Raw genomic sequence first — 17,482 nt, forward strand, 5'->3', positions numbered from 1 at the left:
GTCGTCCTCCCAGGTCAAATTGATCTAGTCCATTTTGACTGTTCCTTCTTTCCTCCCTCCCTTCATTCTTTCCTCCCTCCCTTCCTTCCTTGACTCAAGTACAACAGGAGGGTTAATCCACGGTGTTTTGAGGTACTTTACTTGAATATTTCCATTTGATGCTACTTTATACTTCCACATCACTACATGTCAGAGTGAAATATTGGACTTTCTACTTCACTGGATGAACATTTTACATGAAGTATTATAACGATAAGCTAATAAATTACAGAGCATTGTTAAAGATTCAACCAGTTGAGCCCAAATATTTGGCTTGTGGCCCTTTACAAAAAAAAAGCAGTGTGTATTTGTGTCTCTTTGTCCTGTTTCAGACTTCTATGAGTAGTTTTTAGATCCATCAAAGAAACCCCTTCACATGGTTTCAAATGAATAACTAACTACTTTATTAAAAGCATTTAATATATCAGTCACAGTCTAATAGTAGATGTAGATGATAATATGTCTCTACTTTTACTGAAGTAGGATTTTAATTGCAGGACGTTTACACTTGTTCAGCTGAAAGAAAGGGGCTGTCAAATTCCCTCTCAGTGTTTACCTGTTGAGCTGTGGTGGAAGTATAGTAACAAAAAGACTTTGGCACTAAAACAACAGTAACGTTGAAAGATATCTACTTGATTTGACTCACTTGAACGTCTGAAGCTTCATATTAGTTTCAATACATTTTTTACACAGAAGGAGAACTGTGGATTTAGTCCCCCATCACTTCCATTGTAAGTGCATTATGAAGGGATCTTCTAATGATCAGTATGAACAGGAGGAATCATTAACTCTCCATGTTTCCTCTCGTCTCTCTGTACCTTGATGAAGGAGTTTCTGCAGGTTTGCAACTTTCTGCAGTGAACTGACGTCTGTTTGTGTCGCCCCGCCTCCAGAACTTACTTCTGAACCAGTATATATATTAAGCTTAACATCACAGCAGACACAGTAAAGCAGAAGTTGGATAATATCAACTGATTTTATGACAGCCAACCCAAAAGCTGTTTCAGACTAATATTTACAGAACTACTGGAAGCAGGAAACAGCAGGATAATGAGGTGAGTAGCTGCTTCTGTACTTCAAATTATATATAAAATGTCTTATTTTAAAGCGTTAGAGCCCAAATTATTAAAAAGATGGATATTATAAGTTCACTTTTTTTCTCTCTATAAAATATGTGCAACAATATCAAACTCAGGTATATTATCATTACACCAATATTTCTCTCAACATATTGTTACTATTTTTTTATTTCCTATTGTTCATATTGCTTGTTTTTACTTATTATTTATTGTTCTTTATTCTTTATTGATGCTTGTCTATTTTTGCTATCCACTTTTGCTGCTGCTATAACATTGCAAATTTCTCCATTGTGAAGCAAAAAAATAATGATCTTACCTGAATGGCAATGTTTTTATTATCAGTCAGTGCTGCAGTCCTTCCTTACTGTTGTTACTCTTGTTCCATTTACCTTTGATATAAAAAGATTATTATTATATTTCACAGTTCTTGCTTTTTTCTGTCTTACATATTACCTGTCAACATGAACCATCAGGATTTAAACAATAGAGTGAAATTATTAACATCTTCAGAGATTCTTTGCTCCTGAGGCTTGAATGATATTGATTTGATTTTCAATATAAAGGACAAAATCTTGAGTCAGACATTGGTTCAATTGGGTATGGGGTTTTTAGATTATCTCAGACTTTCAGCTACTTAAAATAAAAAATGTCCTGACGGCACTGAAAGAGGACCCATTCATAAGAGCTGCTTTATTACAACATGGCTGGCTACCTATCAAAATATTTCCCCAGTTATGGTTATGGAGAGGTTGTGGAGGAAGTATCAAATAAACATTTAAATAATTATATCCCCCAAAACCTGACTTTCAGTACTCCGTTCTCTCATCAAACTAAGTTTTAACAGGGTAATCTCATTGAGGAAACAAACAGTGACACCTAGTGGCTTTAGCCTGACATGGCAGCTGATCATAGATGACTGGGTATTTCATTAGTAACATTAAATTAAATAAAATATTATACCTAGCATTAACTAAACAAAGTAATTATAACTTCTGTCATAAGAACAGTAAAAACAATACAAACTCTATTGGATACCACTTTAAAGATAAGTATTAAAGTACAAGAGAAAAGACAAAGAAAGAGGAATCTACCATGTGGGATGAGTACCATATTTACAAAGCGCAATATTCTGTTTACATGACAGATAAACACGAAACTACACAAAATTATCATAGATCTAGATCTAGCCTTTCTGACAACATGAGATGAACAGTGGTCACTCAAACATGTCAAGCTTCAGAGCATATTAAATTAACATGCTGAAGATGTGTTTTAATAATAGTTGTTTTTATTCTCCATCAGTTCTGCTCAGAGTCAGTCAACACTGGAGGCCAAACTGAAGGCCCTGCAGTGCCACTTCACCTGGAACATCGAACACAACAGCAAATTTTACCGTATTAAGGACAAGCTGAAAGACATCGGCACCGACGAGGGAAACAGCTGGCTGGGTCACATTTACAACCTGCAGGGATACATTCACTACCAGCTGAAATTGAAAAAAGACGCCCTGTGTTTCCTCAAAAAGGCCACAGAGGCCTTCCGCCAGTCGAAGGTCTCTGATGAAGGTCCCTGGTTGGTGGTGAACTACGGGAACCTGACTTGGCTGCACCACAAGCTGGGAGAAGAAGCAGAGAGTCAGACTTACCTGTCAAAGGTCGACACCCTGCTGAAAGAATACTCATCTCCATCCCAGGATGAGCTCCATCCAGAGATCTACGCTGAAAAAGCCTGGACCCTGATGAAGATCAACCAAGACAAAAACGAGCTGGCTGCAGATTACTTCCAGAGAGCCATCAGGATGCAGCCAGACATGGTGGAGTGGCACACCAGCTATGTGATAGGGTTAGTGAAGGCTCATAAGTATGGCGAAACACCACTGGAGGAAGAGATCCTGGAGAAAATGAGAATGGCCAAGGAACGGGATCCAGAGAATTTGTACCTTGCTGCTCTCGAGCTTGAGCAGCGTGCTCTGAGAGAAGAAAGAATTGAAGATGAAGCACGTGAGTTAGCCAGACTGATTTTGAGAAATCCTGTCAGCAGCTACAGTGGTATAAAAGTGTTATTATGGGTTTACAGTGAGCACATATCTGTTGATGAAGCTATTGCTCTGGCAGAGGAGGCTCTGGAAAAATATCCAGATGTACGTTACCTGAAGTGGTGTGCTGCTCTCTGCTACAAATGGAAGATCCTTCCTGACAGACATAGTCATGAAAGCACAATACACAGAGCAGTCAATCTCCATAAAGAAGTGATTTCTCTTTACCCTAATCCATCATCATCACTTGTGAAGAAAATAGCCCTCGCAAATTTATATGCAAAGTCACGTGATGGCCTGGCTAAAGCTGAACAGACTTACCAGGAGCTGCTAGCAACCAAACTGGAACTTGCAGAAAGACAGATGCTTTACAGCTACTATGCAAAATACTTATACTTCAATCGAAAAGATAACCGCAAGTCAATAGAATATTATATGAAGGTGGCAAAGATACCACTAGACAACTACTTTCAAAGAAAGAGCATTGAAGCTCTGGAGAATTTTAAAGATAGAAACCCAGGGAGCCCAATGGTTAGAGAAATAGAGAAGTTCCTGGACAAACTGAGACTTCAGAAATCCTAAATCCATTACCTAAAACATTCATCATTCTGGCTTTTTACACATTAGAAAAACTTGCAGAAAAGATTTTTGAACGTCGAAGAATCAAATACTACTAATAATGTATATCTGATTACATTACTGATGCTGATGGATTTTGATCACATATTGTATTTTAACACCTGGACTCATATATATGCTCATATATGGAGCTTACTTTATTCCTGGTTTGATGATTTTTTTCTTAGCACTGTATTTGAAATTCATAGAAGAACATAATATACTTTATATGAAATTTGCTTTGTTGTAAACTTTGCAATAGTAAAAGGTAAAACCAGTAGGAAACATAATGATTAATATGATTTATAACCTGAATATAATTATGAAGAAGAATGGATTGTGGTGTTGAAATGTGTACACTATACTGATACTATTAAATAAACACTATAAATTCTTGTTTATGTTTGTTTCGGTGGTTCGTTTACAAGAAATTCATGTTCTCTACATAGCTTTGCAGCACTGCACACAAAATACTGATTGGTGTCAAAATACAACTACAGTATGTTAACCTGTTGCCAACATTGAAGGATGCATTTACAATTCTTCAATACTGTCTTAAAACAACAGTCAGGAGCCCAAATGAACATTGAATCTGTTTTTCTTGCTGTAATGATTCCTCCTGTTCATTCTGACCATTAGAATATCCTTCATAATGCATTTACAATGGAAGTGATGGAGGACTAAATCCACAGTCCGTGGTTGATCTGAAGCTAATAAGAAGCTTTAGCGTCCAAATGAGTCAAATCTTCATCTTCTATGTTTCAACGTTATAGTGTTTTCAGTAGCAAAGTCTTTTTGTTCCTATACTTCCACCACAGCTCAACAGGAAACACTAAGAGGAGATCTGATGCTAAAAACACTGTAAATGTGTCAGATATCACTTGATATGACTAGGTTTCATTTCCCAGCAACAGAAACTTATTGACTGACTTCCTGAATAACAGAAACTCAGCATCATATTTAAATACATGTTTACACAGGAGGAGGACTGTGGATTTAGTCCTTCATCACTTCCATTGTAAACATTATGAAGGATCTAATGGTCAGTATGAAACATTATTTCTTGAAGCTAATGCAACACTGTCGGTCCTTAAAACAACTGGCATCAATAGAAAATAACAGTATATTACCACTGCATCACTGGATGAGGGTTTCATCTGCTACCTGCAGAATGCATAAAATCAAACAAAAAGAGATTATACAAACATATGTGGACAAGCAATACTGAATATCTGCATTAAGTTATCTCATCAAATTTAGTGAGGAATGTGAAGCTGCAGGAGAGCAATTAAAAATAAGAGATGTTCAAAGGCCAACAGAAAGTCAACATGTGCCAAGTGCCATATCAACATTGTTGCACTGTGTCCCGTAATAAATTAATTTTATGGATATAAAGCTCAACATCACAGCACACCCAGCAAAGCAGACGTTGGATAACAGCTACGGATTGTAAGACAGCTATCCCAAAAGCTGCTTCAGACTAATATTTACAGAACTACCGAGAGCAGGAAACAGCAGGATAATGAGGTGAGTAGCTGCTTCGGCTGTTCAAATAATATATAAAATGTCTTATTCTAAAGTGTGAGTCCAAAATGTTAACATTATGGATCTTATAGAGTACCGACAATGGTTCACCAGTCACTGCTGCAGAGATCCATTTACTGTTTTCCTTCTTTTACCTTTAATTTTAACGCCCATGTATTATATTTTAGGGTTCTTGCCTTTTTTCTGTCTTCCATATTACCTATATCAACATGTACAGTACCATCAAGATTTAAATACATCTTCAGAGAGTTGATGGTGACTGCTGCTCTCTGTCTCTCTTTGTTTTTGAGGTTTGAATGATATTGAATTGATTTTGAATATCAAGGATGACATGTTCAGTCAGACACTGGGGTCAGCTGGGTTTTTAGATTATCTCTGACTTTCAGCTACTTAAAAGTAAAAATGTCCTGACAGCACTGAAAGAGCTCAAGATCCATTCATACGTGCCGCTTTGTTACAAAATGACTGGCAATTTATCAAAATATTAACAAATACTACCACAGATTTGGTTATGGAGATTACATTAACATAACCAAAGTGGAATAAGTATCAAATAAACATTTAAGTAATTATATCTAACCAAACCTACAATGACCCAAACGCTCAGTTTCAGTACTCTGTCTGACCAAACTAAATCTTAACAGGGTAATCTCATTGAGGAAACCAACAGTGACACCTAGTGGCCTTAGATTGTCATGGCAGCTGAACACTGGGCATTTCATCAGTAACATTAAATTAAAATATCATACCTATCATTAAATAAACAAAGTAATTGTACCCAAGAGAAAAGACAAGGAAAGAGGAATCTATCATGTGGGATAATTACCATATTTACAAAGTGCCATATCTAGAACAACAATATTATGTTTATGTAAGATATACTCCAACAGAAAACTACTTACAGAAAGTAAAAAATGCACACCACCACCTGGATGGCACATTGGTGTAGATGACCATAGATTAATTTTATTCTGAGTGGTCTAGCCTTTCTGACAACATGAGATCAACTGTAGTTATTCAAACATATCAATCTCAGAGCATATTATATTAACATGCTGATTATGTGTTTTAATATTAGTTGTTTTTATTCTCTATCAGTGCTGCTCAGAGTCAGTCAACACTGGAGGCCAAACTGAATGCCCTGCAGTGCCACTTCACCTGGGACATCGACCCCAACACATCTAAACTGTTAAGTCTTGTGGAAAAGCTGAAGGACATCGGCACCGAGGAGGGAAACAGCTGGCTGGGTCACATTTACAACCTGCAGGGATACATTCACTGCAAGCTGGGCTTGACTGAAGATGCTCGGCGTTTCTTCAGTAAGGCCACAGAGGCCGTCGGCCAGTCGAGAAACCCAGTTTTAGATGAAGGTCCCTGCTTGGTGGTGAACTATGGGAACCTGGCTTGGCTGCACCACCAGCTGGGAGAAGAAGCAGAGAGTCAGACTTACCTGTCAAACGTCGACACCCTACTGAAAGAACACCCATCTCCATCCCAGGACGTGCTCCATCCAGAGATCTACGCTGAAAAAGCCTGGACCCTGATGAAGTTCGGCAAAGACAAAAAGGTGCTGGTTGCAGATTTTTTCCAGAGAGCCATCAGGATGCAGCCAGACATGGTGGAGTGGAACACCAGCTATGTGATAGGGTTAGTGAAGGTTTATAAGTACAGCGACAAATCAGCGGAGGGAGACATCACTCAGAAAATGAGAATGGCCAAGGAACAGGATCCAGAGAATTTGTACCTTGCTGCTCTCGACCTTGAGCAGCGTGCTAGGAAAGGAGAAAGAATTGAAGATGAAGCACGTGAGTTAGCCAGAAAGGTTTTGGAGAATCCTGTCAGCAGCTACAGTGGTATCAAAGTGTTATTAAGGGTTTACAAAGACCAATTATCTGTTGATGAAGCTATTGCTCTGGCAGAGGAGGCTCTGGCAAAACATCCAGATCAACGTTTCCTGAAGAGGTGTGCTGCTCTCTGCTACAGATGGAGGATAGTTTTTTCCCACAACAGCCCCATAAAGCAAAGTACAATACACAGAGCAATCAGTCTCCACAAAGAAGTGACTTCTCTTTATCCTCATTCAGCACTTCTGAAAATATCCCTCGCTAATATATACGCAAAGTCAAATCAGGGCCTTGCTAAAGCTGAGGCGATTTACCAGGAACTGCTAGAAATGGCTCTGGAACCTGTAGACAAACAAATGATTTACAACTACTACGGAAAATACTTAAATTATGCTCTAAAAGAGTATAACAAGTCGATAGAATATCACATGAAGGCAGCAGAGATACAACAACAATCCTACTATCGAGAAGACAGCATCAAAATTCTGAGAACGATTAAAGAAAAAAACAGAAGCCCAAGGTGTAGAGATATAGAGGAGTTCCTGGCCAGTTTCAAGCTAAATCATTAGCTTAATCACAATTATTAGTCTTCAATAATATTTTTTACTGAATGAAATGACAAGACCAAAATAACAGAAGTAGAAAAAAGTTTAGAGACAAGTTATTTATGATTAATTCATTGATGGTTTCAAAGTTGTAGATAGTTTAGTTTAGTTGTACTAATGAAAGACAAAGGCTGCTGTAGAGAAGAAAAAACTAATTAAAACTGTCTTTAAAACTATAAAAGTCACTGTAAAATGATCAGCAGTAATAATGTATATCTGATTACATTATAATGCTGATTTTGATCACATAGTGCATAACCTCATATCACCAAGGTGCTACCTAGACACTACTGCATATTCCTGGTTTGTTATTTTTTCTTTCCTGACACCGTTTGAAATTCATATAAGAGCAGAATACACTATATATGAAATTGGCTTTACTATAAGCTTCATAGTAGTAAAAAGTAAAATCATCTAATAGAAAATGTAATGATTAATATGATGTATGACCTGAATATAATCACTGTATTGTGTGTAGAAACGTGTACACTATACTGATGCTATGAAATAAAGAATATTAGATACTCTAAAAGTTTGTTTTATTGGTAATTTACAATAAACGTGCAATTTTGCATCACTGCACACAAAACAATGATGGACGTCAAACTGCAACTATGAAAACAAATGATCATTTTAAGACAATTCCCCGTCTTAAATCAACAGTCAGGAGCCCAAATGAACACTGAACCTGTTTTTCTTGCTGTAATGATTCCTCCTGTTCATACTGCCCATTAGAAGATTCCTTCATAATGCACTTACAATGGAAGTGATGGAGGACTAAATCTATTGTGCAAATATATAAAAGTTGATCTGAAGCTAATATGAAGAATCAGACGTCTAAATGAGTCAAATCTTCATCTTCTATGTTTCAATGTTACAGTGTTTTTAGTAGCAAAGTCTTTTTGTTACTATACTTCCACCACAGAGAAACAGGAAACACTAAGAGGGAATCTGATGCTAGAAAGACTGTAAATGTGTCAGATATCACTTGATATGACTAACACACACTGATGAAGTCTCATCTTACATCAACTTTTAAATGCATTGTTGCATCGTTTGACAATTTAACATGTTGTTTATTCTAAATCTGCTTGCTATAAACAGTAACATGATGCAACACTAACTGAAATATTCCAGTCTAACCGGATGTTCCAGCAACTTTCTATCAGATGGAGATATTAACAATGTCAAGTGCGTCATTTTATACACATTTAAACTTCAGTGGTGTAAGAAGTAGCTAGGCCTAAGAAACCACAATAATATATACCATTACATGTAAAAATCCTGCATTGAAAATCCTACTTAAAAAGCTCAACTTTTAAATACATGTTTACACAGAAGGAGGACTGTGGATTTAGTCCTCCATCACTTCCATTGTAAACGTTATCAAGGGATCCTCTAATGGTCAGTATGAACAGGGGGAATCATTACAGACAGAGAAACACACTTAATGTTTATTTGAGCTCCTGATTGTTGTTTGAAGACAGTATTAAATGATTGTGAACGAGTCCTTAAAGGGGAAATCTGATACGTGTTGAGTTTCTGTTATTCGGGAAATCAGGCAGTAAGTTTCTGTTGCTGGGAAACGAAACTTAAGATGCCTTATTAGATTTGACGAGAAGCGAATTTACCAGCTTGAAAACTCACCAAGAGAAGCTTAAGACTTTTCTCTTGTTTTCTCCCAGTTTATCTCATGAGTCTCCATGTTTCCTCTCGTCTCTCTGCACCTTTATGAAGACTTTCTGCAGGTTTGCTTTTCTCTGCAGCGAACTATCGTCTTCGCCCCGCCTCCAGAAGTCTTTTCTGCACCGGTTGATATAAAACTAAACATCACAGCTGACACAGAAAGCAGACGCTGGATAATAGCCACTGATCTTACGTCAGCTGCTGCTTCAGACTCATATTTACAAAACTACCGAGGGAAAGAAACACAGCAGGATAATGAGGTGAGAAGCTGTTCAAATAATATATAAAATATCTTATTCATACCACTAATAATATTGTTATTAGCCTATAGGTTACTGATAATAACCTATTACTCACTTCCTGCTGTAGAAATACTAGATCCATCAATTTTGTTTTACACAGTCAAAGATGAGAGTTAAAACTATCAGAAGTGTAATTTATATTATTTACTTGCTTCTTCATTAGCCACTGTTAAGGTTGCAATTACTCTTCCTGGATGCACACAAGTTAACATTACATCATAACATAAAGTAATAGTATGATGAAATCCAAAGCGAAAGAGAACAAAATTAAGTAAAGGGGAAACACTTTATTTACATTTACTTATTGCTTAAGCTTTTCTAACTGATTTACCAGGTTTTTAATTATTTCTTTTATTTTTTGGATGCTGCAATTTGGCACACAGAATAAGAAAAACCAAATAAAGTGTGAAGTTGGTTCAAATTGAAAGCTTGTTATATTATCCATAGTGTCAAATCTTCATCTGAAAAGTAACTACAGCTCTGTCAAATAAATGTAGAAAGTACAATATTTTCCTCTGAGATGTAGAAAGTAGCATCAAATGAAAATACTACAGTAAAGCACCTCTAGTACCTCTAACTGTACTGCAGAGAAGTACAAGTACCTCAAACTGTACTGCAGCGGAGTACAAGTACCTCGAACTGTACTGCAGTGGAGTACAAGTACCTCAAACTGTACTACAGTAAAGTACTAGTACCTCTAACTGTACTACAGTAAAGTACAAGTACCTCAAACTGTACTACAGTAAAGTACAAGTACCTCAAACTGCAGTACAGTAAAATACAAGTACCTCGAACTGTACTACAGTAAAATACAAGTACCTCGAACTGTACTACAGTAAAGTACAAGTACCTCTAACTGTACTACAGTAAAGTACAAGTACCTCAACATTATACCCAATTACAGAACTTAAGTATGTACTTAGTTACTTTCAACCACTGAAAAACTTCAGTTCCTTTATTGCTTTGTTCCTTTCTTGACTCCCTCCATTCCTCCCCTCATTCCCTACTTCCTTGTTTCCTGCCTGTTCACTCAAAGCTCCTTATCCATTTCTTCCTTCCTTCCTTCCAAATGAGATGAACATATCAAGCTTCAGAGCATATTATGTTAACATGACAATGATGTGTTTTAATTTTAATATTAGTTATTTTTATTCTCTATCAGTGCTGCTCAGAGTCAGTCAACACTGGAGGCCAAACTGAAGGCCCTGCAGTGCCACTTCACCTGGGACATTGACACCAGCAGGTCCAAACTTTTCCGTCTCAAGGACAAAATGGAGGACATCGGCACTGATGATGGAAACAGCTGGCTGGGTCACATTTACAACCTGCACGGATACATTCAATACCAGCTGGGCTCCACTGAAGATGCCCGGCGTTTCTTCAGTAAGGCCACAGAGGCCTTCCGCCAGTCAAGAAAGGTCTCAGATGAAGGTCCCTGGTTGGTGGTGAACTACGGGAACCTGGCTTGGCTGCACCACAAGCTGGGAGAACAAGCAGAGAGTCAGACTTACCTGTCAAAGGTCGACACCCTGCTGAAAGAATACCCATCTCCATCCCAGGATGAGCTCCATCCAGAGGTCTATGCTGAAAAAGCCTGGACCCTGATGAAGTTCGGCAAAGACAAAAAGGTGCTTGTTGCAGATTATTTCCAGAGAGCCATCAGGATGCAGCCGGACATGGTGGAGTGGCACACTAGTCATGTGATAGCGTTACTTAATGCTTTAAAGCACTGTGACAAACCACTGGAAGAAGAGATCCTGGAGAAAATGAGAATGGCCAAGGAACAGGATCCAGAGAATTTGTACCTTGCTGCTCTCGACCTTGAGCAGCGTGCTAGGAGAGAAGAAAGAATTGAAGATGAAGCACGTGAGTTAGCCAGAAAGGTTTTGGAGAATCCTGTCAGCAGCTACAGTGGTATGAAAGCACTGATAAGGGTTTACAAAAACTATGTATCTGTTGATGAAGCTATTGATTTGGCAGAGGAGGCTCTGGAGAAACATCCAGATGAACGTTTCCTGAAGAGGTGTGCTGCTCTCTGCTACAAATGGAGGATCCTATTCTTCAGAGACAGCCCTGCAAAGCCAAGCATGATAGACAAAGCAATCAGTCTCCATAAAGAAGTGATTTCTCTTTACCCTCATGCGTCACTTGTGAAGAAAATAGATCTCGCAAATGTATGCGCAAAGTCAAATCAGGGTCTTGCTAAAGCTGGGCAGATTTACCAGGAGCTGCTAGAAATGGATCTGGAACCTGCAGACAAACAGCTGCTTTACAACGGCTATGCAAAATATTTAAACTTTGATCTACGAGATTACAACAAGTCAATTGAATATCACATGAAGGCGGCAGCGATACCGGAACAATCCTTCTTTCGGGAGAACAGCATCAAAGTTCTGAAGAAGATTAAAGAAAGAAACAGGAGCCGAAAGTGTAGAGATATAGAGAAGTTCCTGGCCAAGCTGGACCTCTAGAGAATCCTAAATCTTGTAGAAGATCCAGGTACTCATTACATAAAAATCTCTCTACACTCATTACAATTAGAAAAACTTGCAGAGATTTGTGAAAGGTACAGAAAGGATTATGTCTTCAAATAATGATAAAATGGAAACTAGTGAAAGCGCTGATCAAAGCGCTTTGAGACAGCAGGTCTAACAGGAGGACTGATTAATGACGCCAAAAAAGTTGACAATTTTTAACTATATACAAATGACAGCTGAATTCGCCTTTGAGCTTTGTAATTATTAGCAGAAGGAGAACTTTGTGAAGGAAAAGTTGTGGGACAGGAAGTGTGAGGCTGCGGGACTGAATGAAAAGTTCAAACCTCACCTGGTCAATCAGTGTGTGGAGTGAAATGTGAATAAAGGATTGTCTGTTTTATTTAAAAATAAAAGCACAAATCACTTTATTCACATGGGACTACAGACATCAGCTCACAATTAATCCACACAATATTTTTATTCTTTTTAGATTGACTGTTGCTGTTAAACCAACAGATTTGGAAAGTGTGACCCTCTAATCGTTATTCAATCTAATGTTATTTATATAGCGCCAAATCACAACAAAATGTAACAAAAAGCACTTTTTGCATACAGCAGGTCAAGATTGTACTCTGTAATATAATTCAGAGACCCAACATTACTCCATGAGCAAGCACTTATACTCATAGATAAACATGGTGTTTTCTATATAACTGGTGTGGTTAGTTTGTCTTTGAGGTTTATGAAATTTGCTTTGCTGTAAGCTTTGTAGTGGTGAAAGATAAAATGTATTGGAAATGTGTAATGATCAATATTATTTATTACCTGAATATAATCATAGAGTGGAATTTATTGTGTGGTTAGAAACTTGTACATGATACTAAAACTATTAAATAAACACTATAAAATCTTTAAATTTGTTTTGGTGTTTAATTTACAAGAAATTCATGTTTTCTACACAGTTTTGCAGCAGTGCACAAAAACCACTGATGGATGTCAATCTATAAATACAAACACTAAAGGAGAGGTTCACAAGTTTTTTAAAGTCTATTTTAAAACAACAACCAGAAGCCCAAATGAACATTGAAACCTGGTTTTCTTGCTGTAACCGTTCCCAGTCTGAGTTAGTCATATCAAGTGATATCTGACACATTTACAGTCTTTTTAGCATCAAATTCCCTCTTAGTGTTTCCTGTTGAGGAAACACTAAGTATAGTAACAAAAAGACTTTGCTACTAAAAACACTGTAACCTTGAGAAAACATAGACAACTTGTTTTGACTTATTTGGATGTCTGAAGCTTCATATTAGCTTCAGATCAACTTTTAAATCCATTTTTCCACAGGAGGAGGACTGTGGATTTAGTCCTCCATCACTTCCATTGTAAATGCATTATGAAGAGATCTTCTAATGGTCAGTATGAACAGGAGGAAAACACATTCATGTTCCTTTAGGCTCCTGACTGTTGGTTTGAGACTTAAAAACAGTTAAACCGTCCTTTAAGGCTCAATCTGATGAGTTTCATTTGCTGGGAAACGACAGTTCGCGTCGCCCCGCCTTCAGAAAGACCAACATCTCAGCGGACACTGATTACTGATTTTACAACAGCGAACCTAAAAGCTGCTTCAGAGTAATATTAACAGAACTACCGACAACAGGAAACAGCAGGATAATGAGGTGAGTAGCTGCTACAGTTCAAATAATATATGAAAATGTCAGAGCCCAAAATATTAACATTATGACTCTTACAACTTAATGACGACGTTTTTATTAACAGTCAGTGCTGCAGGCTCCTTCCTTACTTTCCGTTATCTTGTTCCATTCCTCACTTATTTGTTTTGCCTTTAGTTTGATCCCTGTTATTAAATTGTACGTCTCTTGCTTCCTTTCTGTCATTCATATTACTTTTCAACCAGGACCAGGGTCAGGATTTTGGAGGAAAAAAAAGTGCTGAGGTCATGAGTCATGTGCTGCAAATCCACCACACCCAAATATATTTTTGACAAGTCTTTACAATATATATTATCACTACCTATTTTGCATATTACTATTATAACTGCTCAGTTTCTTTCAGTCAGTTTTATCACGCTTCCCCCCCTTTATTGTCTAAAATTATTATTTTTTAAGTTGTGTAAAAAGTATCAAAGACATCCATTAAGACCCACCATGTGTATTTAGGTCTAATAATGTTTTAATAAGATCTTCCTCCGTAGATACAGCTCTGCTCTGACATATTTCATTCCTTCCTTCCTAGTTTGTACCGATCAGTAATGACTGGCAACTTATCAAAATATTAATAAATCCTACCACAGCTTTGGTTATGGAGATTACATTAACATAACCAAAGTGGAATAAGTATCAAATAAACATTTAAATAAGTATATCCAACCAAACCTTCAATGACCTAAAACCTCAGTTTCAGTACTCTCACCAAACAAAGCTTTAACAGGGTAATCTCACTGAGTAAACCAACAGTGACACCTAGTGGCCTTAGATTGACATGGCAGCTGAATACAGATTAATGGGCACTTCATCAGTAACACTAAATTAACTAAAATACCATACCTATCATTAACTAAACAAAGTAACTGTACCCTCCTAAGAACAGTCAATAGCAATATAAACTGAATATCTACTGTGTAAAGAAAAGTATTAATGAACAAAAGAAAAGACAAGCAAAGAGGAATCTATCATGAGGGATAATTATTACCATATTCACAAATTGCAACATTCTATTTATATGACAGATAAACACTACTTAGAGAAGGTTAAAAACACAAACCACCATCTAGATGGTGCAAGAACTATGGCCACTCAAACATAACAAACTCAGAGCATATTATTTACTGATAATGTGTTTTAATTCTCTTATCAGTGCTGCTGAGAGTCAGTCATCACTGGAGGCCAAACTGAAGGCCCTGCAGTGCCACTTCACCTGGGACATCAACGCCAGCGGGTCGAAACTGTTAAGTCTTGTGGAGAAGCTGAAGGACATCGGCACAGAGGAGGGAAACAGCTGGCTGGGTCACATTTACAACCTGCAGGGATACATTCACTGCCAGCTGGGCTTGAATGAAGATGCCCAGTGTTTACTCAGCAAAGCCACAGAGGCCTTCTGCCAGTCGAGAAAGGTCTCAGATGAAGGTCCCTGGTTGTTGGTGAACTACGGGAACCTGGCTTGGCTGCACCACCAGCTGGGAGAAGAAGCAGAGAGTCAGACTTACCTGTCAAAGGTGGACACCCTGCTGAGAGAATACCCATCTCCATCCCAGGATGAGCTCCATCCAGAGATCTACGCTGAAAAAGCCTGGACCCTGATGAAGTTCGGCAAAGACAAAAAGGTGCTGGTTGCAGATTACTTCCAGAGAGCCATCAGGATGCAGCCGGACATGGTGGAGTGGCACTCTAGTCATGTGATAGCGTTACTTAATGCTTTAAAGCACTGTGACAAACCACTGGAGGAAGAGACCCTGGAGAAAATGAGAATGGCCAAGGAACAGGATCCAGAGAATTTGTACCTTGCTGCTCTTGACCTTGAGCAGCGTGCTAGGAGAGGAGAAAGAATTGAAGATGAAGCACGTGAGTTAGCCAGAAAGGTTTTGGAGAATCCTGTCAGCAGCTACAGTGGTATGAAAGCATTATTAAGGGTTTACAAAACCTATGTATCTGTTGATGAAGCTATTGATTTGGCAGAGGAGGCTCTGGAGAAACATCCAGATGAACGTTTCCTGAAGAGGTGTGCTGCTCTCTGCTACAAATGGAGGATAGTTTTTCACAACGACAGTCACATAAAGCAAAACACAATAGACAGAGCAATCAGTCTCCACAAAGAAGTGATTTCGCTTTACCCACATTCAGCACTTCTGATGAAAATATCCCTCGCTAATGTATATGCAAAGTCAAATCAGGGTCTTGCTACAGCTGAGCAGATTTACCAGGAACTGCTAATAATGAATCTGAAACCTGTAGAAAAACAAATGGTTTACAACTACTATGCAAAATATTTAAATTTTGACCGAAAAGATAGCCGCAGATCGATAGAATATCACAAGAAAGTGGCATCGATACCAAATCAATCCTACTATCGAGATAACAGCGTCAAACTTCTGGAGAAGACTGAGGGAAGAAAAAGGACCCGGATCCAAGAACGAGTCGATGAGTTTCTGGCCATCCTGGGAATTGAGCATTCCTAAATTGAGTAGAAAGTTTCGGTACTCCATTACCTAAACAATCTGTATGTTCATCGCTCTGATTTTCTACACATTAGAAAAAGATTTGTGGATTAGAGAAAGGATCAAGTTTTCAAATAATGATAAAAAGTGAAACCCCTAAGTGTTGAAATAACAAGTCTAGTCAAGTGACACCAAAAAGGTTGACAAATTTTAACTGTATACAAGTGAGAGATGAAATCACTTTTGAGCTTTGTAGTACATTGCAGAAAGAAAGAAAAAACCTTGTGAGGAAAAAGAAGTTTGACAGAATTCAAATCACTTAATTTCAATGGGACCATGGCATTCAGATCACACTTCATCCAAATGTTCCCTAAAGTTTTGTAAACTTTTGAATTTTCATAATTGAACAACAAACTATGACAAGCTGCTTATTCCAGACATGCCCCCCCCCCCCAATCAGTACATATAAGACATTATAGTGAAGTTAATGAAAGGCAAATGCTGCTGCAAGAAAGAGAAAAAAAGAACAGTCTCAATAAATAAAAGAAAAAGATGCTCAGCAGTAATAGGGTTATGTGATTTGATTGAAACAAGCTGAATCATTCTAAAGCACAATGATCATTACAATAATCATGTTATGTATTTGAATGGTCAGATTTATGCAGATGTTCTTGGGCTCATATATGAACATGGTGTTTTCTATATAACTGGGGCGTTCATTTTGTCTTTTTATAAGAACGTAATGCACTTTGTATGAAATTTACTTTGCTGCAAGCTTTGTAGTCACGAAACAGAAAAATGATGAGAAATGTATTGATTAATATGATTTATAACCTGAATTATAATAAAGTGGAACTAGTTGTGTATCTCACTTGTACATGCCACTAATATTAATAAACAAACTATAAAATCTAATATTAATTCGTTTTGGTGTTTAATTTACAATATGTACATGTTCTCAACAGTTTTGTATCACCTCAGGTTGATTAACCACTTGCCCGTACTTTGTTAATTTTTTAAGGCTACTTTAAGCAGCTGTTGTTTACTCAAGTTTTTAAACAATGCTGCAGCTCATTTATTC

The 17,482-nt window shown here is 37.7% G+C and overlaps 3 protein-coding genes across 3 annotated transcripts; all 3 read left to right on the forward strand.

Annotated features, from left to right (window-relative positions):
* Window positions 1–2,210: 2,210 nt before the first annotated feature.
* Window positions 2,211–3,891, forward strand: LOC128362349 (interferon-induced protein with tetratricopeptide repeats 2-like). Its single transcript, XM_053323089.1, has 2 exons — window positions 2,211–2,221; window positions 2,421–3,891. The coding sequence occupies exons 1-2, from the start codon at window positions 2,211–2,213 to the stop codon at window positions 3,733–3,735; spliced, it is 1,326 nt and encodes a 441-aa protein (XP_053179064.1). The 3' UTR covers window positions 3,736–3,891.
* Window positions 3,892–5,244: 1,353 nt separating this feature from the next.
* On the forward strand, window positions 5,245–12,454 carry LOC128362058 (interferon-induced protein with tetratricopeptide repeats 1-like). Its single transcript, XM_053322698.1, has 2 exons — window positions 5,245–5,298; window positions 10,916–12,454. Exons 1-2 carry the CDS (start codon window positions 5,294–5,296, stop codon window positions 12,222–12,224), a joined length of 1,314 nt encoding a protein of 437 aa, XP_053178673.1. The 5' UTR covers window positions 5,245–5,293; the 3' UTR covers window positions 12,225–12,454.
* A 1,365-nt stretch (window positions 12,455–13,819) lies between these two features.
* LOC128362057 (interferon-induced protein with tetratricopeptide repeats 1-like) lies at window positions 13,820–16,541 on the forward strand. The gene is made up of 2 exons (XM_053322696.1): window positions 13,820–13,906; window positions 15,105–16,541. The coding sequence occupies exons 1-2, from the start codon at window positions 13,902–13,904 to the stop codon at window positions 16,420–16,422; spliced, it is 1,323 nt and encodes a 440-aa protein (XP_053178671.1). The 5' UTR covers window positions 13,820–13,901; the 3' UTR covers window positions 16,423–16,541.
* The last annotated feature ends 941 nt before the right edge of the window (window positions 16,542–17,482 follow it).

Source organism: Scomber japonicus, chromosome 7, assembly GCF_027409825.1.
Source record: "Scomber japonicus isolate fScoJap1 chromosome 7, fScoJap1.pri, whole genome shotgun sequence".
Classification (NCBI taxonomy): domain Eukaryota; kingdom Metazoa; phylum Chordata; class Actinopteri; order Scombriformes; family Scombridae; genus Scomber; species Scomber japonicus.